This window comes from Arachis stenosperma, chromosome 10 (genome assembly GCF_014773155.1).
Source record: "Arachis stenosperma cultivar V10309 chromosome 10, arast.V10309.gnm1.PFL2, whole genome shotgun sequence".
In the NCBI taxonomy this organism is placed as follows: Eukaryota; Viridiplantae; Streptophyta; class Magnoliopsida; order Fabales; family Fabaceae; genus Arachis; species Arachis stenosperma.
This window is the reverse complement of record NC_080386.1, coordinates 97,793,470-97,819,532: the sequence shown is the minus strand read 5'-3', so window position 1 is coordinate 97,819,532 and position 26,063 is coordinate 97,793,470. Positions and strand designations below refer to the sequence as shown.

General features: G+C 36.6%; 3 protein-coding genes across 3 annotated transcripts; 1 reads left to right on the top strand and 2 right to left on the bottom strand.

Moving 5' to 3' along the window:
- Window positions 1-10,680: 10,680 nt before the first annotated feature.
- On the top strand, window positions 10,681-13,497 carry LOC130956114 (shikimate kinase 1, chloroplastic-like). The gene is made up of 11 exons (XM_057883147.1): window positions 10,681-10,933; window positions 11,275-11,499; window positions 11,594-11,652; window positions 11,743-11,797; window positions 11,914-11,986; window positions 12,088-12,175; window positions 12,343-12,425; window positions 12,515-12,644; window positions 12,725-12,803; window positions 12,941-13,005; window positions 13,144-13,497. The coding sequence occupies exons 2-11, from the start codon at window positions 11,292-11,294 to the stop codon at window positions 13,192-13,194; spliced, it is 891 nt and encodes a 296-aa protein (XP_057739130.1). The 5' UTR covers window positions 10,681-10,933; window positions 11,275-11,291; the 3' UTR covers window positions 13,195-13,497.
- Window positions 13,498-13,794: 297 nt separating this feature from the next.
- Window positions 13,795-15,247, bottom strand: LOC130956113 (F-box/kelch-repeat protein SKIP6-like). The gene has a single exon (XM_057883146.1). It carries the CDS (start codon window positions 15,144-15,146, stop codon window positions 14,037-14,039), a length of 1,110 nt encoding a protein of 369 aa, XP_057739129.1. The 5' UTR covers window positions 15,147-15,247; the 3' UTR covers window positions 13,795-14,036.
- Window positions 15,248-16,578: 1,331 nt separating this feature from the next.
- LOC130956269 (4-alpha-glucanotransferase, chloroplastic/amyloplastic) lies at window positions 16,579-21,424 on the bottom strand. Its single transcript, XM_057883311.1, has 16 exons — window positions 20,922-21,424; window positions 20,784-20,846; window positions 20,522-20,610; window positions 20,370-20,430; window positions 20,157-20,235; window positions 19,490-19,626; window positions 19,218-19,376; window positions 19,040-19,116; window positions 18,546-18,685; window positions 18,434-18,465; window positions 18,282-18,356; window positions 18,051-18,123; window positions 17,847-17,935; window positions 17,510-17,554; window positions 17,271-17,423; window positions 16,579-17,147 (listed from the first exon to the last, which is right to left on the bottom strand). The coding sequence occupies exons 1-16, from the start codon at window positions 21,270-21,272 to the stop codon at window positions 17,043-17,045; spliced, it is 1,728 nt and encodes a 575-aa protein (XP_057739294.1). The 5' UTR covers window positions 21,273-21,424; the 3' UTR covers window positions 16,579-17,042.
- Window positions 21,425-26,063: the final 4,639 nt, after the last annotated feature.

The window sequence follows — 26,063 nt, the reverse complement described above, 5'->3', positions numbered from 1 at the left end:
CCATTTATACCTTGAATCAATTTGGAAATCAACATTCATTCCTCCACCATGCACCAACCCAAGATATTGTTACCCACTCAATTTGTCCTTGAAATGGAATTGCTTCCTGGTGCACGAAATTGTGATCACTACTTTTCACAACTCAAATAATCTTCGGTAATGAATCCAAAAACTTGGTGCTCAATACCATGGTATAAACACAACTTCGCACAACTAACCAGCAAGTGCACTGGGTCGTCCAAGTAATAAACCTTACGCGAGTAAGGGTCGATCCCACGGAGATTGTTGGTATGAAGCAAGCTATGGTCACCTTGTAAATCTTAGTCAGGCAAACTCAAATGGTTATTAATGATGAATAAAACATAAAGATAGAGATACTTATGTAATTCATTGGTGAGAACTTCAGATAAGCTTATGGAGATGCTTTGTCCCTTCTGTCTCTCTGCTTTCCTACTGTCTTCATCCAATCCTTCTTACTCCTTTCCATGGCAAGCTGTATGTTGGGCATCACCGTTGTCAGTGGCTACAATCCCGTCCTCTCAGTGAAAATGATCAACGCACCCTGTCACGGCACGGCTAATCATCTGTCGGTTTTCAATCAGGTTGGAATAGAATCCATTGATTCTTTTGCATCTGTCACTAACGCCCAGCCTTCAGGAGTTTGAAGCTCGTCACAGTCATTCAATCATTGAATCCTACTCAGAATACCACAGACAAGGTTTAGACCTTCCGGATTCTCTTGAATCCCGCCATCAATTCTAGCTTATACCACGAAGATTCCGATTAAAGAATCCAAGAGATAAACATTCAAGCCTTGTTTGCTTGTAGAACGGGAGTGGTTGTCAGGCACGCGTTCATAAGTGAGAATGATGATGAGCGTCACATAATCATCACATTCATCATGTTCTTGAGTGCGAATGAATATCTTGGAATAAGAACAAGCTGAATTGAATAGAAGAACAATAGTAATTGCATTAATACTCGAGGTACAGCAGAGCTCCACACCTTAATCTATGGTGTGTAGAAACTCCACCATTGAAAATACATAAGAACAAGGTTCAGGCATGGCCATGAGGCCAGCCCCCAAAACATGATCAAAAGACTCCAAATGATTAAGGATCCAAAGATTCAAAGATCTAAAGATGAAAATACAATAGCAAAAGATCCTATTTATAAAGAACTAGTAGCCTAGGGTTTACAAAGATGAGTAAATGACATAAAAATCCACTTCCGGGCCCACTTGGTGTGTGCTTGGGCTGAGCATTGAAGCATTTTCGTGTAGATACTCTTCTTGGAGTTAAACACCAGCTTTTGTGCCAGTTTGGGCGTTTTAACTCCCATTCTTGTGCCAGTTCCGGCGTTTAACGCCGGGCATTCTTGAGCTGATTTGGAACGCCGGTTTGGGCCATCAAATCTCGGGCAAAGTATGGACTATTATATATTTCTGGAAATCCCAGGATGTCTACTTTCTAACGTCGTTGAGAGCGCGCCAATTGGGCTTCTGTAGCTCCAGAAAATCTACTTCGAGTGCAGGGAGGTTAGAATCCAACAGCATCTGCAGTCCTTTTCAGTCTCTGAATCAGATTTTTGCTCAAGTCCCTCAATTTCAGCCAGAAAATACCTGAAATCATAGAAAAACACACAAACTCATAGTAAAGTCCAGAAAAGTGAATTTTAACTAAAAACTAATAAAAATATAATAAAAACTAACTAAAACATACTAAAAACATACTAAAAACAATGCCAAAAAGCGTATAAATTATCCGCTCATCACTTCCTCACCAACTTCTTTCTCCTCTTCCCCATCACTTAAGTCATAACAAGGAGGTTGTGAAAAGTCCACATCCATGTCTCTATCAAACTTAATGGGAAGAGGCTCATTAGGATCATCCAGGGGATTGACCAAGGAGGACAAAAAATCGCCAATGATGGAATCCTCTCAATTTTCTCTTTCTTTTCTCCGGTTTACATACTTCCCTTTCTTCCTCTTGTTGCATAGCATGATCTAACTCTTCTTTTTTCCCTTGTGGCTCTATGTTATCTTCCTCTCTACACTCCTTCGTTGCTCCCCCACATTTCTCAAGGGGAATGTCTTGATTGCTTGAGTGTAGTAAGGTCAAGTGGTTCACCGTTTCGTCTATGGTAGCCATGAACTCCCCTTACTTCCTTCGAAACCCTTCTTACTCTTGTAAGAATGCTTGAAGGTCTTGTTCTTCTTGGGGCAAGGGTTGAAAAATTTCACACTTGGGTAAAAATTGAGGTTCATAATTCGGGAGAAAGGTTGTATAGTTGGAAGGTGTGTCATGTGGGTGGGGATATTGAGGTGGTGTATAAGGGGGTGATGGTTTATGTGGTTGGTAACATGGTGTATAGACATGTTGATTCCATGGAAGTGTATGGTGTGGTGCTTGAAGGATTGGTGGTTGAGGGTTGTGTATGGGGTTTGGGGGAGGATTTGGCTCGTTGTAGTATAGGGAAGATTGCTCCTCCCTCAATCGATTCTCCCACTCCATGAAGCAATCCCAATTTGAATTCATCATATCCTACAAAATACTCACAACCAAGCTCTAAGAAACAAGGGTGATAGCTCATAAAGAAAGTAAGAAATAAAAGCAAAAGACCTAAATAAACAAGAAAAATAAACACCTAAGTATTAGCAAAAATTAAACAACCAAATAACCAAAAAGTAAGATATTTACACTATCAACATATTAACAACAACCAAAAGATAGCACTCAATTGCATCCCTGGAAACGGTGCCAAAAACTTGATAGAGAGAATCACGATGGTTCGGAAATTTTAGCAAAATAATTTCTTCGTTGATAGCATAGTCCAAACCAACAAATAATCCTCTCAATCAAAGTTTAATTTTCAAACAATAAATAACTGAGATCAAGAGTAATTCAACCTCGGGTCGTCTTCCCCAGGATGCAATTGAAATGTCACACTTTTGGTTGTGGAAACAAAAGGGGTTTTTGGAATGAAAGAACGGAAGATTAAAAGAACTAAGAAATGATCAAAATTGATATTAGTGCAAGTAAAAAGAGAATAAGATCAAAACTAGTGAAAATTCTAAAATGCATAAAAGAGCCTTGGCTTGGGAATGAGAGTCTAAGGAATCCTATCATTGCCATAACCACAACTATGGTAATTATCATGAGTTAATCTTGCTTCGTTAACCCCTAACATTGAGAAATAGGTCAAGCAAGCATAATTGACCTTAATCCATAAGTCCTAGCCAACTTACCAAACTAGTTGATAAAAGGCTAGCTTTAATAGAAACAAGAGTCAACTAACTTCCCAAGAATTATCACTAAATGTCGGACATTATGACTCTAGTATCTTAGGAACTTAAACTCCAAGCCAAGGTGTGAAAATGTACTCAAAATCCATAATGGGCATTTTCACAAACACCTTGTGTGCATAAAAGTAAAACATGGAAAATTGTAAGAAAAAATAGAAAACTATAACCAACTATCAATAATATCAACAAGAGACAAGCAATCAAGTATAAAGAAAGCATAAGATATGAAATTCGTTAATCAAAACTTCAAGAAACTCAAAATTGCAATTATAAACAAGTAACTTGAACCAAAGCAAATGAAAGTAAATGTGCTATAATTAAAGAGGAAATTGAGAGTACTTATAATAAAGATGAGCAAAATCAAAGATCAAAGCTTCTATAAAATGCTACAATTGAACCCTAATTAAAACCCTAAGAGAGCTCTCCCTAATCTACACTACTCCTACTCCTACTACTATGGAAAAATGTAAAAATAATGTTCTAAGTCCTAATTCTACCTAATGCCTTCATATGTGTTGATACTCCCTTCATATAGCACTTCAATTTAGCCTCTAGCCTTCAAATATTGGGCTAAAAGCCCTCAGAAATCGTGCAACACGTGTTTCGTTAATGAAACTACGTGCAGGGTCCTGTGCGTACGCACAGGTGCTTGTGCGCACGCACACATACAAATCTCTTGTGCGCACGCACACTTCGCTGTGTGTGCTTTTCCTTGTTTTTTTCATGTGTTCTCCCTTGTACATGCTTTCTTCCACTTTTGCATAGCCAATCTTGCCTCAATGATCTAAAATCACTCACAAAACATATCACAGCATTGAATGGCATGAAAGTGGAATCAAAATAACTAATTTAGGCACAAAAACGCATGTTTTCACATTTAGGTTTAATTTAGGGATCAAACACAAAAGTATGCTATTTTGGTGCTTAAGTGTGAGTTTATGTGATAAAATTAATCCATCCAAATTTAGTCAAAATATATCATCAAATATGGACTCATCAGTTACTGATGTGTTGTCTCTGAGAATTAAAGAAGTTGAATTGAGGGAAGATTACAATAGGCTTTTATTGCAAGAGAAATTTTTTTGGTACCAAAAATCTAGAAAGCAATGGGTTAAGTATGGGGATAGAAACACTAAATTCTTTCATCTTCAGACTTTGATGCGTAGAAACCATAATAGAGTATATGGATTATATGTTAGAGATGGATCTTGGTCTACTGATCCAGATATTCTCCACAAAGAAGCCCTCTCTTTTTACAAGAATCTCTATGGTACAACAGAAGAGATTGAGGTTGATTGTTTAGGGGATGTTCCGATGCCCACTCTAAGCACCGAGGCTTGTGTTAAGTTAATTGACCCTGTTCTTTTGCAGAAGTCAAGTCAGTAGTATACAGTACGAGCCCTTTTAAGGCTCCTGGTCTAGATGACTTTCAAGCTTATTTTTTTTAAGAATATTAGGAGATAGTAGACACTGAGATTTGGAATATCGTACGGAGCGCTTTTTTAGGAGAGTACTTAAATTCTAGCATCATGGAAAATCTTATTGTGCTTATTCCCAAAATTGATAACCCTATCTTTTTGAAGGATTTCAAGCCTATTAGCTTGTATAATGTTGTTTATAAAATTATCACCAAAGTATTGACTAATCGACTTTGGCCCTTTCTTCCAGATATTGTTAGTCCTTGACAAGGAGGTTTTATTCCGGATCATGGTGCTCCTGATAATATTATTGTGGTAAAAGAAATTATGAATTTTATGAAGCACACAAAATCCAAGAAAGGTACTCTTGCTTTTAAAATTGATCTTGAAAAAGCTTATGATAGGGTGGATTGGAGGATTTTGGAGAGTACTCTCATTGCTTTTAGTTTTTCTATCATCACTGTTAATTTGATTATGAGTTGTGTCTATGCATCATCTCTTTCTATTATGTGGAATGGGAATAGATTGGATAGTAGTTTTTCTCCTAGAAGGAGGCTTAGACAGGGTGATCTAATGTCTCCTTATTTATTTGTGCTTTGTATGGAAAGACTTGCTTGCTATATATCTCATAAGGTGGTCGAGAGTGTATGGAAACCAGTTTCTGTCACTAAGAGTGGCCTGAAATTTTCTCATTTGATGTTTGCAGATGATCTCTTACTTTTCTGTTAGGCTACAAAGAGTCAGGTCCAAATGGTCATGCATTCTCTCAACATTTTTTGCAAGGCATCTGACATAAAAGTAAATCTTGAAAAGTCTAAAGCTTTTTGTTCTAAAAATGTGACTGTTCATAGAAGAGATATTTTTACTAGTGTTTCTTCAATACGTTTTACTTTAGACTTAGGAAGATATCTTGGAGTTAACCTTAATCATTCCCGTACTAGTAGGACTTTTTTTCATTCGGTAATTGAAAAGGTGAGGGGAAAATTAGCTAATTGGAAAGGAAGACTTCTAAATAAAGCAGGGAGAGTTTGCCTGATCAATTTTGTTGCAGCATCCATTCTTTTCTATCATATGTAGGTATCTTTTTTTTCAAATTGGGTTTGTGATAAATTGTCTTCTATGATGAGATAGTTTCTTTGGAAGGGTCAAGTTGATGGCAGAAGTCTTTCTCTTATTAATTGGAGGACCGTGGTCACTCAAAAGAATTTTGGTGGCTTGGGTGTTAGAGATCATGTGTGTGTTAATATATCTTTACTTGATAAATTGATTTGGCAACTTTTTCATTGTAAGGACAAGCCTTGGGTTGCTCTATTGAAGGCGAAGAATCTGAGGAATGAGGGAGTTTTAGATGGCCCTGTCCCTTGCAATGCTTCTCATATTTGGAAGAGTATCTCAAAGGCTTTTGGTGCTCTTAAGGATGCTTTTTCTTGGTGCGTTGGGTCACTTGATCAATCTTTAGTTTGACAATTGGAGTATTGAGGGCTCAATTGCTCAAGATGTCCCTTTTGAACATATATTTAACTCTGATTTAACTATTAGAGACGTTTGGAAAGATGGTCAATGGAATCTCCATGATGTTTTCTCTAACATTCCAGAAGATGTCAAACAGCATTTGAATGCTTATAATCCAAATTTGAATGCTGGAGAGAGTTCCGATTGGTTATGAGGTGTGACATCTTATAGACTCTACTCAGCTAGAAGTGGATACAATTGGCTAGCCAAAAGAAAGTTTGACTCGAATGAGCGTGATAATTGATTGTGGGTATGACGACTGCATATTCCTGAGATGTACAAGTTCTTGATTTGGCTCAGTTTTCATAACGCTATTCCTACGGTAGAGTTTCATTTGGGTCGTGGCTTAGCTTTATCTAGCACTTGTCATCTGTGTTAGAATGGTTCTGAATCCATTCTTCATTGTCTTCGGGAGTGGCCTAGTGCCAAGGAGGTCTGGAACTTTTTAGGCCTGTATTCAGATAACTCGAATTTACGTGATTAGCTCTACAGAGGTGCAAAGAGTGGAGATGTTTTTATTTTCTTTTCGACCATCTAGTGGATTTAGAGAAACAGGAATCATGACTTATTTAATATAGATGACTCTTAGAGTGCTAGTAAAGTGGTGAGTTTGATTTGTAGGTCAGTAAGGGAGTTCCACACTATTTTTGCTATGCATCAATCTTTGTCTCCTCCTTTACTTTGTTTGCATTGGGTTTCACCTCCAGTTCATTCTGTTAAATTAAATTGTGATGCTAGTTGTTTTGCTCCTTTTGGCTATGCTGATTTTGGTTGTATCATTCGCAACTCTGATGGATGTTGGTTGAAAGGTTGCACTAGGAAAGTTGAAGTGTGCAGTGTTCTTTTCACTGAATTGTATGCGATTTGGAGAGGTTTACTTCTAGCTTGGGATAGTAGATTTCGTGAGGTTATTTATGAAACTGACTATTTAGAAATTATTTTCTTGGTAAACTAAAGAATACTTGGTAAGGATATTCCGAAATGGGATTTGGTAAAGTATATACAGGAGGTTATGAATTGGAATTGGAGAGTCTCTATTCTTTTAATTCTGAGAAATACAAATAGTGTTGCAGATTGTATGGCTAAAACAGCTGCTTATGGCGCCGATATTCACTCGAATTGGAGTCAACCATGGAGTGAGTTTCAACATATAATAGATTTAGATATAAACCTAATTTTGTCTCTATTTTTTTTTTCTATTTAGTAAAAAAAAAAGACAAATTAGTCTGTATAGCAAATTATTCGCTTGTATAAAACAACTGATCCATTTAAAAAATTATGAAGACTATTTTTTATGCTGTTATTGGAAAAAAGACTCTCCTTATATCAGTTGAAAATAAAATAGAAATCTCATTAACGAAAAATTCGGACAAAACCAAATGAACAAGAACTACTCATTTACATAACTGTTGCCTTCTCTAAATATATGCTTTAGAACTACCATCCAATGTTGTTTTATTAAAGCTCGAAAAGGCGATACAATGGGTGCAACAATATGAGAATCTTGAGTAGTCATAGCCTCATTGACGCACTAGGGATAACCCAAAGAAAATAGCCCGTCATTGTTGTTGAGCAAACTCCCAAATCTGCGCTAAAAGCAAGCACTAATATACCCTGATGATGATGCCACTACAAGCGGCTAAAGTGAGAGCATTTCCCCGAACCATCTATATTTATTTGAGTCAGTGTTTCGGCTGTGTCATACTGTCATGCAACTTGAATGATGAAAAATTCAACCACGCAACTCTTATTCTTGTTCATGAAATCCATAGCCATCTAATATTCGTTTGCAAGACAAAAACTCCTACGAGAAGCCCATAAATTACAACAAGTTAATGCAAAAAAGAGGAGCCAAAGTACCACATTTTAACAAGAGTAACCTGTTTTAAATTGTCTCTGATCAGTTTTGAACTTGAGCATTTTAAAAAAAAATAATAAAAGTTACTATTATATCTTGATTAAATAATAATAATAGAGATTGATTTATCTAATTTATACCAAAATTTGACGTGAGTATTTACTTGTCTAACAAAATAAAATATTAAAAAATTAAAAACTAATTTAATTATTAAAATTTGTTAAAAATTAAATTATTTAACTAAAATTTTTTTAAGAACAAATTTTAAATATTACTCAAAAGTTAATTATTTAAAAGAGAAGAACTATATAAATTAAATTTAACAAAGACTAAGGATAGATATTAGGATAGGGTATGGGTTTACGGAATACCGTACCCTATCTGCAATCCTAATATATTATATAATATATATGTAAAAATTATGTATGTAGTGAAAAAAATGAGTGTTGAACTCATAATTTTTTTCTTATAAAAATTTGAAATAACCATTAAACTAATTGATGATCATATTATTTATAATTTTATATTAGATATTTTTAAGATTTTATTATTTTTAATTTTAATTTAAACTTAATTTTTTATTTTCTATTTTTTTCATATGTATGAAATTTAGAATTGTTGAATTTTATATTTGTTTGAAATTTTTTATTTTTCTACGTGAAGGATCGGGTAGAGTAGGGTTTAGAACTTTAGGGTGCGGGTAGGGTTAGGGTTGAAAAATTCTCAACCCACGAGTAGAATAGGGTAAAATTTTAAAAAAATTTTCAACTCGTGGATAAAATTAGGATAGAGTCCAAATCCTACTCTACCCTACGCATTGTCAACCCTATATTCAACTCGCCTCTATCCGGTTAGAATGGATAACTATTAAAATCTAGAAGAGTGCTAGGTAAACAATGACCATCTTGAACAATATGAACAACCACCAATCAAATAAAAACACACTACACCTCCAAATTAACCATCTAAATCTTAATATTAAAATAAACATTCGTACACCTAGTGAAATAAACATCCGATATATCTATTATTCACATTGTTTAATATTTTCATTGTCTACCAATACTTTTCCTAAAATCAATATGGCTGCGTTTGTTTACAGGGACATGACACTAAGACAGGGACACTAAGACACAAAATCGTGTTTGGCAGGAGAGACACGGACATAGACAATGTGTCCAGAGACACTGAATTAGTGTATTTTGTGTCCATCGTGACAGGAAGGACACGGAAACACTAATAAGGGACACAACTTATTTTTTATTTTTTCTTTCATTATTCTTGTTAATTTTTCATAATTATATTTTTTATTGTTATATTTTTTATCTCAAATTTTTTGAATAAAAAAATGAGAATAAATTGAATTTTTATAATTTGTTCTAATTTATCACCAAACAGAATACAAGAATATAAAATTTTGTGTCTCTATCCATCAGTGTCTTGTCCTATCTTGTTCTCAGTGTGTTGTCCTATCCTATTCTTAGAAACAAACGCAGCCTATGAGACGAATTTTTAGAGAGAGGAGTCTTGGACGAAGGCGGTACCCATTAGGGATGTCAATGGGGTGGGGCGGGGACAGGAGATGCCTCCCTGCTCCCCGTCTCCGCCCCCAGAATTAATTCTCGTCCCCGCCCCATTCCATGCTATGGGAGAATAATTGTCCCCATCCCCTTTTCCCGCATTCTTCATAGGGCCCCATTACCCATCTCTCTTTATGTTTAACATTCATATGAAAATTATAATAAAAAATATCAAAAAAACCAAAAAACAAACTACAAAATATTATTACAAACACACAAACATATCTTATCCGAGATTATAAGTCCAGAGATATAACATAGCAAATCATAGTCCATAAAATAAAATCTTGAACAATAGGGTTAGGATTTTTCAATAAGTGAAATTACTAAAAAAACTCCTATATTAGAAATAAAATAAGGGTTATTAAGTAAGTTAAAAAATTCGGAAAATTATCGGAGATGGGACGGAGATCGCTGCTCAGGTCTCCGCGCCTATTTCAAAAAAATTTCGTTCTCTATCTCCATTCCCACCGAAAAAATTCTCCACCATTAAAACCCCATTCGAAACAATCTCCGCAAAAATCCCTGCCTCCTGAAAATTTTTGACGCCCTAGGTACCCATTATCATTTCTAAGCCAACGCATTTAACATGACAAAATGACAATTGACAAATAACAAATCCTAATTACAAGTAGATCTAATAGACTTAAATAATTATCCGAAGTGTATGTATAAATTAAGAATATCATTAAAAGAATATTATTAATTAACAACCTATCATACGCATGTCAGGTTTAATCTTATCTCAATAACAAAAAAATAAAAAAGATTTAATCTTATCAACTTTTTCGTATTTTGGCCCTTACTTGCCTATCCAGCTTTTTATTCTCCACCAGACAACCGTTTCTTTTCACTTTTTGTTGAATAGAAGAAGCGATAATTGCATGAGTGCGTATGGTGGTGTGTGTCATGCATTTGATACTGCCATCTCTGATCATAAGAAAAAAATATAAATGACAGAAAAATTCGCAGTGACAGAAAGATTGTGAAACAATTCCAATTCTAAATCCTCTTCTACAGTCTCACTAATAATCATCCACCACAATAATAATAATAATAATAATAATAATAATAATAATAATAATAATAATGTATGACACTATTCTGTTTTCAAACAACCATGATTTGATCTCTCTTCCACATTCTTTTTCGACATCAATTCCACCAATTCATTCATATTACATTAATAATTTTCCTTCTTCTTTTTCGGCGCCCGAATCCTACGAACCGTGAAAGCCTTTGTCCACGTAACAAGTACGAGGTCAGAGTTTTAAGATTTCAAATTCTCTCTGTTGTTTTTTTAATTTTCTATATATTTTGTTTTCAACATTCATATGGAGAACCGAATTCAAGCCAAAATCATAGAAACAGTGTGAATCGAGTGTCGGAGTTTTTTCTTTTGTAAATGTATTTGTTTGTTTTATTCTGGATTCTCTCACTCCAGACTAACAATTTTGTCGTTTTATTCTACATTTGTATTTATTTTTTTCATTTATCACTTCGATAAATATAATTAATTTTTGTCGGCATAATAAACAACACTGATATAATTCACCAAAAAAAAAAAAATTAACACTCTTATATCGACTGAAACCATTTCAGTAGATAGAAGTGAAGCCATGGAATCTAAAGCTATTCAAAGGTTACAGTTTCCAGCCATGGTGTATTCAGATAAGGGTGGAAGAACAGTACCAAGTGGTTCTCTTAACATGTCTTGTGGTTTTATGGAACATAAGAAGCTTCGGGTTTTTGTTTCAGTGCCTTCGGTGAAGATTCAACAGAGAAAGCTCCCTTTGAAGATTGCATGTTCTTATAACAAAGTTCCAGGTTGGTAAGATAATTAATTAATGACTTTCTTAATATAATTTTTATTGCAATCATACTTTCGTGTTAATTATTTTTTTTTTTTTCAAATTTGTAGCTTCAACATTGAAATCTGAAAGCTTTAAGACTCCTCTCAGTGAAGAGTTGATTCTGAAGGTAAAAAAGTATGACACATTTCATCTTTCTTATGGTGTGGTTATGGATATGCCATTATTATCTTACTTGATTGAATCATTTAAATTTCAGAGTAAATCCAAAGAGGTGGAGCCGTATTTAAGTGGACGCTGTATATATCTTGTTGGTTAGTCTTTTGGTTCAAATACTCGTGCTTATGTTGTATACATTAATTACTATAGATGCCAAGTATAATTGTTAATTACTCTGGTCCTCTTCAATTTCTGGGTTTTGAGATTGCAGGAATGATGGGATCCGGAAAGACAACTGTAGGGAAGATTCTGTCACAAGTGCTTTGTTATTCGTTTTTTGATAGGTTGGTACTGTAATTAAGATCAGAAATTATTTCAAGGGAACAATATATGTATATAGTTCCACCTCAACATTTTCTGTAGCAATCTTTTTTCATGGGACCAGCGATACATTGATTGAGGAGGAGGTTGATGGAACTTCAGTAGCTGATATATTCAAGCACTATGGAGAGACTTTTTTCCGTGATAAAGAGGTCAGTTAAAAAATATCTTCAGTTTATGCGATATAAATCTCCTTACCTTTGTGTAATAAGGACACTTGTTATTGTATCATATCAATGTTTATGTGATTCTTTTGTTGTTTTATTATTATTATCACAATATAGCCATTCATTTTCTGTGGTTATTTTCACGGTTGCAGACTGAGGTGTTGCGGAAGTTGTCAATGACGCATAGACATGTTATATCCACCGGTGGAGGTGCTGTTGTGAGGCCTATTAATTGGTATACCAATTTAATCTTCATGTTAACGATGAACTCTTATGGAGATTATTGAGTCTTCACTCATACTTAATTATATGTGGAATTGCTAGGAAATATATGCACAAAGGGGTTAGCATATGGTTGGATGTACCTGTAGAAGCATTGGCTCAGAGAATAACAGCTGTAGGAACTAATTCTCGCCCACTTCTACATTCTGAAGTAGGAGATGCATACACTAAGGTAGTAATCAATATGAATTTGATCACAAAGTGGGGCAATTGGGATCAATATTAATTTTACACTTTGGATTTAATTTGCAGACTTTCATGCGTTTGTCTTCTCTTTTTGAAGAACGAAGCCAAGCATATGCAAATGCCAATGCCAAGGTCTCCTTGGAAAGTATGGTTCTCAATAATATTATTTCTTCTTCTCTAGTACCTTACTTAAATATGTGGGAATATAGCACTAGAGTAACATAACTATCTCATGGTATGCTTCCTAGAAAATCCGTATATGATTATTGTGTTATTTTGCAGATATAGCAGCAAAACTGGGCCGAAAAGATGTATCAGATTTGACTCCAACTGCTATTGCAATTGAGGTCATGTCACTTTCTGCCTTATTACCTTCTGATTCCTAAACTTAATTGTTTGCTCTTGATTACATACAATTGAAAACATTAGTAGAATTACCATTGGAACGCTTTCACTTATCTGACTTGAGGCTGTGTATTTCTCAGGCTCTGGAACAAATCCTAGGCTTTCTAAAGAGTGAAGATGGATATTGCTAGCTCAAGCTGGTTATAATTTCTCTTCAAACCTCATTTAGTGCAGGAGAATATGCTTTTCCTTTGTATTTGGAAAGAATTGATGTAATGCGGCACCAACATGGCACATATTTAATGTTCATGCACGATTAGTGTTACATAATTTGAGAGGAACTGGAAGCAGCAAGTATTCAGTATATACAGTTTTGATTTTTTGTTCCATTATAAACAAGCGCAGAGGATGTGCATTGTAATAGGATATGGTTATATCAGTTTTGTGTACGCTTTCATACATCTGCTCTTGTGGTAAAGTGACCCTAAATTCATTCTCTTCCACTTGGCATACACTGGTGCTCAATTAACATTATCTTGTCCATTTGCGCTTATGTTTAACTGCCCTCTCCAGAGATGAACAAATTTATTACTAGTTCATAAGCTTGAACAATAATAATATACTTAACTAATTATCCATACTAGCCATACCAAAACTTTTTTTTAAATATTAATATATAATTCCTCTTGTTTGAGAATTTGGATTAGCAATTACTCTCTAAGAAATGTTTGGAACTTTGGATTACTGTCTAATAGTTAAGGGAACAAAATAGAATGGAGAAAAGTACCATATATAGTGGAATACACCATGGATTTATCTCACAAACACAACCTTCAATCTACAAGTTACTCATCCACATCACATCCATAACGCAAACAAAGGGAATGTTGAACTATTAAAGTAATAAAATACACAAGGCAATATACAGTTGTAAAATGCACATACTATTTTGAGCAAACCCCATTTATTCAAACAACAATGGAGCTGTAAATGGCACCTGATCAAACTAGAAAAGAACTTGTTGGATCAAGTGTCACAAAGCAACTGAAGAACAGTGCACAATAGAAGAGCCTTTGGGAACAGAAAGAACCTTCTGGAACCAATCAACCTCACCCCACAGTTCACCATTCTTCCTGCTAACTTGAATCTCAGCACACCAAATGTCCATGTCTTTCCCATTCCCACCACCACACTCCCACACCACAACCAACTTCCCACCCAAATCAGCCATGGTAGCACCACACAGAAACCGAGGCAACCCCTTATGCAACCCCTTCAGCTCTTTCCATACCCCACTCTTCACATCGAACCCTTTAATCTTCCCCAAGTAATCGTAGCAATAAAGAATATCATCCACCACGCACGCCCTCCCTCGCCACCCGAGGTCCAGCTCCGTTCCCACGCTCTCCCAAGCGCCGCATCGGGGATCCAACGCGATGCCGCCGCGATCCGCCATGGCGTACACCTTGCCGTCCACCACGGCGCTTGCGTGCATCCACTTCTCCCGAACCTCCGCGGGGCTCGCCACGCGCTCCCATTTCTCGGAGGCGGGGTCAAGAACCTCCGCCCAGTTGGCCGACCTGGCCCAATTGTCAGCGACGCAGCCTCCGATGACGTAAATCTTTCCGTCGACGACTCCCGCAGCGGCGAACTCGCGGCCGACGCGCATAGAGGGTCCACGTCGCCATCGGTGGAAGCGGCAGTCGAGGAGCCAGATGTGAGAGGAGGGAACGTCGTTAATGGAGCCGCCGATGACGTAAATGGTGGAACCGAGAACGGCGTAGGCAGAGCCGATAGCGGGGGACGGTTGAGAGGGGAGCGGGACGAGGAGGATGCGGGACGGGGTTCGATGGAGAGTGAACCAGAGGAGGGTTGAGGCGCGTGAGCGGAGCGTGAGGTAGAGGTGATGTTGGGTGGAGTTAAGAAGAAAGCGGGCGTGGTAAAAGTGAGGGGAGGAGAAAAGGGAGTGGATGGGCTTCGAGACAAGGGAGAGGACGGGGTGGTAGGGCCTAGGGATGCGTGCTAGGCAGTTCAGTGCCACGTCATCAGGTAGGGAGGGGATCAGGCATATGCCCGTCGGAGGTTCTGATTCCGATTCTGAGGAGGAGGAGGAGGAGGAGGAGGAGGAGGAGGACAACGACATCGTTGCGAGGGGGACTGGGGAGAGGGCCTAGACGGATTTGGGGCTGAATTTTCTCGTTTTGGTGGGTGTCAGTCACTCACTCTGTTTCGAGAAAGGCTAATTTTTTGGATATTATAAAAGGAGGAGTGTAATACATGAATCTTACACTAATTTGGTATAATACACTGATACATAAGTTGTTAATGTCATAAAAATTAGTGACTAACAATTTTAGAAACAGAAAAAAATAAATTAAAATAAGGCTAACGATTTAAAATAGGACAAAAAATTTTTATACTGACAAATTTTTACCTTTTCGTACAATTAAACACAAGAAGGCAAAAAGTCAAATAAAATATTACGAGTATCAAAAATTTTATGGACATTCTATTAAAAATTGCTACAATTTAAAGAATATCATAAAAAAGTTGGTTAGGAAAGGTCGACTAAATAAATACTTTGCTGATGGGTCGGACGACCTGAGAAAAAGAAAAAAAGATGAAGAAAGAGAACAATAAGAATATCCACCTCAAACTCCTGAGAAACACATACATATGATTAATAGAGGATTTGCGAGAAGAAGAATATCAAAATTATCACGAAAAAAGCATCTAAAAGAGGTTTACCAAATTCGGGAAGACTATAGACTCTCCGACTTGTCCACCATTTCGTTCACTAAAGAGGACGCTCAAGGGATAACACCTGGATACGATGATCCCGTGGTGATAAAAAAGATCCTCGCCAACGCAAACTTTTATAGAACCTTAATAGACTAAGGTAGCTCGACAGATATTCTATTCAAACTCGCTTTCGACAAACTTGGGTTGGAACAAAAGAATCTAAAGATATACTCAGATAACCTTTTCGGACTGGGGGATACGCCGATTCGATCTCTTGGGTACATTTCTTTATATACCACTTTCAGAAAGGATGCAAAATCAAAGACACTGAGCATTTATTACATTGTAGTCGATGTCACCTCAGCATACAATATCTTGATAGGTTGGTCAATTTTATGGATAGTCTTCTTAGGTCTTTCTCTACTTTTCATTATTTATCTATTTTCTATCTCATCCACCCTCTTGATTGGAGTACTATATCAGTCTTCTTCTCACATATCCAAATCACTTGAGACACAATTCTACAATCTTATCCAATAGCATATAACTATTTATCTGTCTTAACATCTTCATCTCTATCACACTTAACTTATATTCGTGTTCTCCTTTAACTACCCAATACTCTATCATAAAGCATAGCTAGTCTAATAACAGTTCGATAGAATTTATCTTTAAATTTTAAAGACACTTTTTTTTTATCACATATAAAACATATAAAACCATGATGACATCAGAAATTTGTGGTTATGCCATAGCTGCTTGTATGTGTTTTATTTATACATTATTAAAGAGGTAGGACTCAATGTTAGGCCAGTTATTTCCTATGGACTTCGTGTTGATAATAAATGTCATTTTTTATTATTTTTTATGAACATGGTTTATTTCACAAAACAATGCAAAAGCAAGAGCTTGGCTTTGTCATTTAAAAAAAATAAAAAATAAAAACATACAATAATTTGAGAAAATTGCCCCACACCATCATGACATCAGACATTTGTGGATATGCCGTAGCTGCTGCTTTGTGTTTCCCAAAACGTTTCAAGGTATGGCATCAGATCACCAAACCAAAACATACAGCCAAGGACCCTGAACTTGCTAGATCACATTACAAATTTTGATAGAAGCATCCAACATTCTCAAATTTCTTGATCAGGAACTTGGCTTGCATTGATCAACACATCCGTACTTGTCAACTTGGGAACAAACATCAAGGGTTTAGCATTTTCCACTTCTCAACTGCTATGCTGCAGTGTCCAAGCAAACTCTTCTACTTTACTATCAGAAAAGGATTCAACATTCAACATCGGCCGTACATTGAAAGCATCTCCTTAAGTCTAGCTGCTTCTCTCTCCAAGCTATCAAAGCTCACAGAACTTTCAATCCTCCAACCCCAGTTTCCAAACTGCATTGGTCATAAGATCAACAATTTCATAAATTTTATTATATCTTTTCGAGGCTAAAATGGTTCGCTTTTTCATAGAGTTTAGTTGCAGGAACAAACTGAAAACTCGGAATAAACTTTTACCTGAGTGGCAGGAATGTTCATCCTGGCAGAACTCCCCAGTCCAAGAACATCTTGCATAGGTATTATTGTTGTTTGAGCAACAGAAGCCAGTGCTGTCTTGATTAGTGCCCAAGAAATGTCATCTGGCTCACTTAGTGAGAGATAATTTATCACCTGAAACATGAAATAAAGGCGATGAACCCCATCCGACTTGATTAAAAACTCGCATCTCACTATTACACACAGCCTTTAGCACCCACATTTGATTTTTCTCCTTGCTTCAAAGCTTCCCACCAACCTTGGATCTGTAGCAGAAAGAATTTTCTTATCAATGTTTATTAATGTTAACTGCTAATATATTTGAAGACATACAATAATTTGGAACTAGATATATGTCAATATCATGTAGCTATCACAATGGGTAAAACACCATTATCATTATCATAAAGTTTAAAGAAAAATAGGTGCCCATATCACAAATCTTATATTATCAGTTGCATCAGCAAAGCTTTTACATATTTCAAAGTGTATACCCAGGTCTCCTTCCCATGAAGAGAGACATGCTGTGTTAAGAAATGTAAGACAAGAAATTCTTACTGTGTCATTATCGTGAGTCCCTGTATATACAACTTGATTGCACTCATGATTATGAGGCAAATGTGGGTTGGCAGCATCACTTCCAAACCCTGGAGAATAAATAGATGATAAAATTATTCAGGAAATGAGACTTAGAATTACTACTTTAGAGCAGGACTGCAGGACAAGATACGATGGTAAACAAAAAAAACAATTAATAATTACCAAACTGGAGGACTGCCATTCCAGGTGCTCCAATGGATTTTCTTAGCTGAACTACATCCTCTGTGATAACTCCCTGTCATAAAATAACAATTCCAGAAAAGTTACACGGGCTTGCCTTAGAAAGATTCATATACTTATTTCACTGATATATGATTGACAAGCAACATCCGTCTCATGACAAATTATAAAATAACATAGAAACATTTAAGAATTTGTTATGATATTATGTACCAAGTCTTCTGCTGTAATATTAATTCTTCCAACTGCTCTGAAAATGGCATCAAAGAAGGATATCCCAGGTCCTACCTATCATTCAAATGATACAGAGCATATTATAGTTTGACCAAATATATTAAAGATAGAAAAAAATAATAGGATCTGACCTTCCACTTTCCAACCATAGCTACCTTTGCTTCTGCACATTATAGAGCATACACATGTTAAAAAACACATCACACCAGGTAAAATGTTGAAATAAACTTCGTGTAGACTCACCAGAGGGAACAGCCCAAAATCCAGCAAGTCCTCTAAAGTGATCGATCCTAAATTCATCATATAAATTCTGTGCACGGCGTATGCGGCGTATCCACCACGAGTATCCTTCTTTCTCCATGGCATTCCAATCATACAAAGGACTTCTCATTAAAATATGAAAATTTTAAAAAATAAGAAATCAGAGACCAAATGAGAAAGGAGGCCTTACAATGTACTATGACATGTTAGCAATTATTACAATATAACGGTGGAGAAGATGGGGAAATTTTCTTAAAAAGGTTTACAAAAGAATCAATCAGGATATTGTCATAGGTGGTTAAAGAGTTATGGAAAGAGAAGAGGAACAAAAATAACATAATCATGGGGAATGGTTGTTAAAATTGCCACATAACTTCAACAACAACAAAAAGTTCGCGAGAAAAAATTAAAAAAGATGGAAAAGGTTCAACTAGTAAATTTATGGCAAAATATTTATCCTGGGATTAAGATCAAACCTGCCCCACAGCTGACCAGTTTCACTGAATGCATCGGGTGGAACTCCACTAACTAAAAGAGGAAAACCTTTCCTGTTCTGCCAGATAAGTAGAGATTTTTTATTATCACAAGGGGGAAAATGGGGTGAAAAAATGTATATCAGACAACTTCAGAGTCAGATTTTTTAGAGAAACTAACCAGTATAAACTGGTTCTTATTTGCCCAAACATCTGCACTATGATAACCAACATATATGGGCATGTCTCCCATTATCCTAATTCCCCTACTCTCTGCATAGTTACGAACTTTCTGCCATTGCCTTTGGAACAAGAACTGTTGGGCAATAAACACATTTATCTGCATTCAAAAGCATAAGTGACTCAGCAAAACAACTTCTGGCTACAAGTAGGAAGATATGAATCAAGTGTTAATTATAAATTATAACTGGAAAGCATTCATTATGATCTTACGAAGTGTCTTTTTTGTTGATAAATCTCTTCTAGAGCTGCAAGATGGCGGTTTCTTAGAGGTTCAGGCCAATTGTACCAGCTGATTGTATTTAAACTATCATCAATAGCAGCAAAATAAGCTGCATCTTCAAGCCAGCCTATACAACATGGAGAAGAGATCACATCATTACAAGAGAAAAACCTATGATAAAATTTAATCATTGTTCGCCTTGGAAACAATAACAACACCCATCCCTGATCTACTTCGTAAAGAGTTGACAAAGTTTTCCATGTCTAAGACTTGAAAATGGATCATAGAATATGTGTGACAACTGTGCATATCTAAGACAAGTGTCCTTACATGAGCTTTGGAGAAAGAAATCCATCACAAGACTGGAATTTTAATACTTATATATTTTCCTAGAAAAATCCTTGCTGAGAATTGAAGAATGTACTTAGCAGAGAGGAAACTGCATAACGTAGCAGGATCAAGAATCCCAACAAGAAAAAATATTAAAATATAAAAAAGAAAATCAAGATATCAAAGAGATACTAATCTTACAGTACGTTTATTCAAATCAGATTTTGTTTGCAGACAAACATATTGAAGTCAAAGTAAATGTTTTACAAGCTAACATAGGCATGTTGGGATGTAAACATTAGAAGTGCAACTAACTGGGTTTCTTACTTGATATGTTAGGGTCCCTGCGAAAACTCTCAAGCTGTGTTTTGAGTTCCCCTTCACTTGAAATCAGCCTCTCTGCAGCCTATAAAAAGGGGTTAAAATAAAAGGAAAAATAAACATTAAGTACTGCGTTCATTATACCAAAGTTAAAGACATGATGTAACAATTTTATTTTAATTAGATGAAAGGGAAGAGTGGCAGTGATGAATATCTTACTTTAGTTATCAAGGGATCCTTAAGGTCAGCAACAAGTGAAAAATTCACCCGCTCAGCATGACTGCGTTCGTTTAAGAATATAACCATAAGAACAAGAAAAGCAAACAGGAAACACTAGAAAGGGGAGTGAAAAACATAGCAGTAAATCTCACATGGGTTCTGGAAGCTCATGCTTTTCCAATAATCCATCCTTAACAAGATCCTCCAGTGAGATAAGCAAGGTGTTTCCACAATTTGCATCCTAAAAAAAAAAAAACAAAGAAAAAAAGAAAAGCAGGTAAGCTTTCAGCACAAGAGCATTACTTAAAAAAATAAATAAATAAGAGTTGACCCTCAATCTCAGTCAACTCCTCTACACCTAAAAACAAAAACGAAAAGAGACAAAAGCAAATAAATAAAATAAAAAAATAGAACCTGGCCGGAGTAAGGGGAACCTTCTTCGTTAGCCTTTCTGCCAGGAGGCACAAGTGGTAGCACCTGCAACAAGAATTAGATATTTTCAGATTGAAATCATTTTCAAACAAAAAGAAGAAATCAACACGTTTTCGCAACCTGCCAAAGGGAGCAACCAGATTGATGGAGCCAATCAATGAAACGAAATGCCTCTTGGCCGAGATCGCCGATGCCGTACGGTCCCCGAAACGAGGTCGGATGTAGAAGAATTCCGGCTCTTCTGCGATTATCGAGGTCAGGTTTGGGAAGCCAATCGCCGTAGTTTGGCGGCAAATCTTGACCGACGCTGAGTTTAGATATTGAAGCAGTAAAGGGTTCTTGGAGGGAGAGGCAATTGGTTACGGAAAGAGTGGGTTTTGTGGTGGAGCGAGTGAGAGTGAGTGAGGTGCAGCGGTGGAGATGTGGTGGAGAACAGAATGGGAGATTGGTGAGAGCCATGTTGATGTTCATTTTGGAGTTTTAGTGGAAGACAGTAGAAATTAGAAAGAAAGAAGAATAGACGCTGCAGAGAGCACGGGAGTCATTACTACATGGAGCAAATCATTCATCCAATGTGTACATACACCGTCACAACTCAACTGTTTGATCCGAAGCATTTTTTTATTTTTTATTATGAGAAGTTTGTATAATAAAGCCGACATTTAGGGGATATTTTCATACATTACGAGTTAAATTTTATTTTGGCACATTACGAGTTAAATTTTATTTTGGCACTTGAAATTTAACTCGATTCCCAATTTAACTCTTCCAATTTCGTTAACCTCAATTAAAATTTCTAAATTTATAACAATAGCTCTTGATTATCTCTACAATAATTTTTATAATCGGAATGCTGATCTAACACATTTACTTAACACACATGACACATTTAAGACTACGATTTGGTTTGGTAAAGCTTTTTGAAGAGGTGATTGTGTTTTTTAAAAGTTCAAACTCCTCATTTTGTGTTTGGTAAATAAAAAAGATCATGTTCTTGTGTTTGCAACTTTTAAAAGATAGGGATACTTTTGAAAGCACCTAGGATAGAGCTTTTCAAAGTTGGTTTATGCTTTTCAAAATTTAAAAGTCTAATATAACATCATATGTTAACTAATTTTCAAATTTAATGTTTGTATTTATGTCTATTTTAGTATTTTTAAATTTTAAAAGCTATTTTACCAAATACAATTAATGTTGTTTATGTTTATTAAAAGCTATTTTTGATTTGATTTACCAAACATAAATGCTACAATTTTTAGAAAGCCATCTTTTAAAAGTTAACTTTTATAAGCTACTTTTGAAAAGTAAAAGTTTTACCAAAATAAGCCTACGTCGTGTTGGTTTCGCGCTGAAATTCCATGAAAGCGACATCGTTTTAAGTATGGATGGTGTTAAAAATTCTCCTTCCAAATCGCACCATACAGCAAAGGCTCTTAACTATCCCACCATTATAACCACCACTATTTTTCTCTTCATATACAAGCTTCACTTCCTATACCATCAACAACAACAACAACAATAAAAACATTCGGATTTTTTAAAAAAAACAAAGGCAAAGGAGAGACAAACAGAGAGAGAGAAGCAAAAGAGGAGGCAAAGTTGTTGTACCATGACGCACTGAGGATATGAGCGATGTTAATGTTGTTGCCGTTGCGGCGGGACTTTGTGTTAAAGGAAAGGAGACCAAAACGACACCATTTCGAGGAGACATCGTGAGTGAAGGTTTTCACACATCGATGGAAGAGCAGAGAAATAAGGATTTGGATGCCACTCTTGTGAGACCTACGATCTCAACCAAGTTGGAAAAAAGAGAGGTGTGAAGCACTGCGAGATCCGAAGGCCACTCCCGCCTCCCCTTTTATTGTTGTTACTATCACAAGCCACCACGAATTACATGTGTTTAGGGTGTGGTGGGTTTGGAGTTGTTGGTGATATATAGTTTAGGGAAGAGGAGAGAGTCGGTAGTTTGGATAGGAATTAGGTAGGGGTAGTGAGTGTGATTGCTGTGGTGAAATAGATGGAAATGGTTGGTTCCATATGAACATGACCTAGCAGAGTTTTGGGAAGATGATCCTGGATGATCAGTTTGAGAATTTTGGGACTTTATCTAGGGATTCATTTTAATTGTAGGGGCCAAATTAAGTTATCTAATACATTTTCTAAGTTATATAATCATTACCAAGCACACTCAACATTAAACAGGCCACACAATGTCAAGTAAAGTGGAGATGACCGCAGGGGTAACCGGGAGCCACTGTAAGAACCGCAACGAATCAACCGGTTAATTAAGTGAATTAATTGCCCAAATTAGATTCCGAAAGGTTAGAGAGAGAATTTGAGGATTTAAAGGTGATTTTTGGACTCAGTGGGTCTTTCTGAGTCAGAAAATGTGCTTTCTACGAAAAACCGTGAAAAATTACGAACCGGCAATTGAACCGGTTGAACCGGTTCAAGTCTGCCTGGTACCGCACGAGAAAAGTGAAAACCATCAAAAACCTTAGAAAAACATTAGAAATGGAAAGCCGGGCTTTAATTTTAAAGATTTGGCCCGAAGTTAGGCCAAACGAACTAAAAACGCTAACGGGTTGGACCGGGCCCAAGTTGGGCCCAAGCCCAACATATAAATACACTTAAATGAACCCATTTCAGCCACTTTCACCCTCATAACCTAAACACAACAGCAGCTGAAGTGAAGAGAGAGGTGAGAGCTTTCCACCATTGTTACTATTCACTTCAAACTTCCCAAGCTCATATCTTGAGCTACGGAGCTCCGATCGCCGCACCGTTTGCGGCTACGCGTTCCTTGTGAAGAGCTCTACAAAACCCATCCAAGAAACCCTCAAGGTAATCACGAAATCCTTCCAGTTCTGCTCTTCAAAATTTCGGGTTTCATTAGAGTTTTGGGTTAAATGGGTTTTTGTGATTTTGGATGTTTAGGTTTGCTCTAATCCTTGCTTAGCTTTGGATTTGTGTTGTCAAATCTGTTGGAAAAGGTAAAAGCTCTTAAACCCTTGTGAGATTATGCTTATGTTGAACCCTAGGTTGATTTGTGGTGATTTGTATGTATATAGTTTGATTATTGTGGCTTTGGGAGCTTTTGGAACTTATTTGTGCTTGTTGGAGTGGATTTGAAAGCTTGGATTGTGGTTGGAAGCTTGTTGGTGCTCATTTTGAGTTTGGGTGCATAAAGGGAATCGGCCAAGGTATGGTTTCGGTTTCCTCTATGTAGTATATAATATTCATGGACACATAGGCTAGTGACCAATAGGATAGGTTGAACTAAAATGATGGTTGGTGTGTTAAATGTTGATGAATTGATGAATATTGAGTTGATTGTGATGAATTATAATGATATGATGATGTTGAATGATTGTATAGATTGGGAGTTGGTTCTTATGATAATTGTAGTGTTATGATTTAAGAAATGGTGGGTTTGATGGTGATTTTGATCATAAGTGTTATATAGTTGATGTTGGAATTGAGAATAATGAAATGAGAAGGAAAATGTGGTGAGGTTGATGTATTATGCTATAATAGGTACATTTTGATGAAAAATGGAGCTTTGGATGGTTTGGTATGATTTGGTATGGGTATGGTGAGATAGGGTGGTAATTGTGAAGTTTGGAAAAATTGAGTTTTTGGTGAACTTTGTTCGATCATAACTTTTGCCTCGGTTTTCAAAATTTATTGAAAATTGTTTAGAATTAAAGATCTTTGAAAACTCTTTGAATCGGTATAAAGTTTGTGAAAATTAGAATTTTGTAGAGGAAGTTATGATCATTCAAAGTTGGTGTTAAAAATCTGAAATTTTGCAAAGATGTGCGGGTGCACACATCCCGTTTCTCAAAAATTTATTTGTTTTCAACTATTTTGCCTTCCCAACAAAGTTGTAAGCTTCTATAACACTATTTTAAGATGTTTGGGCCTAGTTTTGAGTATTAGAACATGGGATATAAATTAAGGGCTCTAGTACATGATTTTAAGGTAAATTAGAAAACGGAGGTCTAGGTTTCTGGCGTGCTGAGAATGGTTTGATATTAGGTGAAGGATGATTGGTATATGAGATGAAAAATGATGGACTTTTGGTATTTGGAAACTGAGTTATAAAAGGGACAATGGTTGAGATGAGTCGGGGACTCGGATTGATGTGATGGATCTATGTATGCTGAAAATACTTTTGAAAATCACTGAAATAATATTTTTACATGATATTTTGAGACGCTATGCGCCTGGCAGGGACGGTGGTTAATCCCGCCTGTCGAGGTAGCGGCGGCGGCGTAAGGACGGTGGTTAATCCCGCTTACGTTGAGATGTGAGGTCTGAGGCAAGAATATCCCGCTCACATCCCTTCGGATCTATAGGGCGAGCAGGCGCCGGTACCTGGACAGTGATCCGGGCACTATATCTCGGGGGTTCCCATATGAGAAATCCGAAGGGCGACGTCTCCATGGAGATGTGTCGGGTTGGCAGTTGAACCGACAATGTGATATCACAGCCAGTAGGGCAGGCATTCATCATATGCATTTCCTATCTGCTTGTATGCTTTGTCTACCTGTAATGGTTTGCCTAATTGAATAACATGCTTACTTGCTATCTGAATTATTTGCCATATATGTTACTACTTGTGCTTTACTTGCTTTGAACATTATCTGTGTTTTCTGCTGGGATTGAGGAGGTTCGGAAGGCGGTGGCGATGGGATCGCATGGAGGATCGGTTGGTGAAGGCTGTGGGACAGCGGTGTTTGGTTAGAATAGAAATCCCTTAAGATAGATAACCTGGTTTATTTAAGTCAAGTTGGTATATTATGCTTAAATGTTTTATAATGCTTTAAGTTGAATCTTGTGATGGATATGAAGCTTAGGATTGCCTTTGGCGTCCCGGGGTCTTATATCCTATATCACTGGGAACTGTTACCATACTGAGAACCGCCGGTTCTCATACCATATTGTTGTTGTGTTTTCAGATGCAGGACGCAACCCACCTCGGTGAGTTGCTTTGGTTGGTGACAGGAGCGGAGAATCTTGGATCATTTTGAGTTTCTTTTGGTTTATTTTGTTTATATATCTCTCCTGTTGTATTTTGTTTTGCCTAGAGGCATGTATTTGAGATAACAAACTTGTATAAGCTGTTTTCACTGTATGGTTTGTATATCAGTATATGGCTAGCCGGCTTAAACTCCGCGAGTCGTGACTAGTTCCCTATGATATTATATACTTATCTTTTGTTATATCTTCTCTATTTCTTATGCCTTAAGCTAGTAG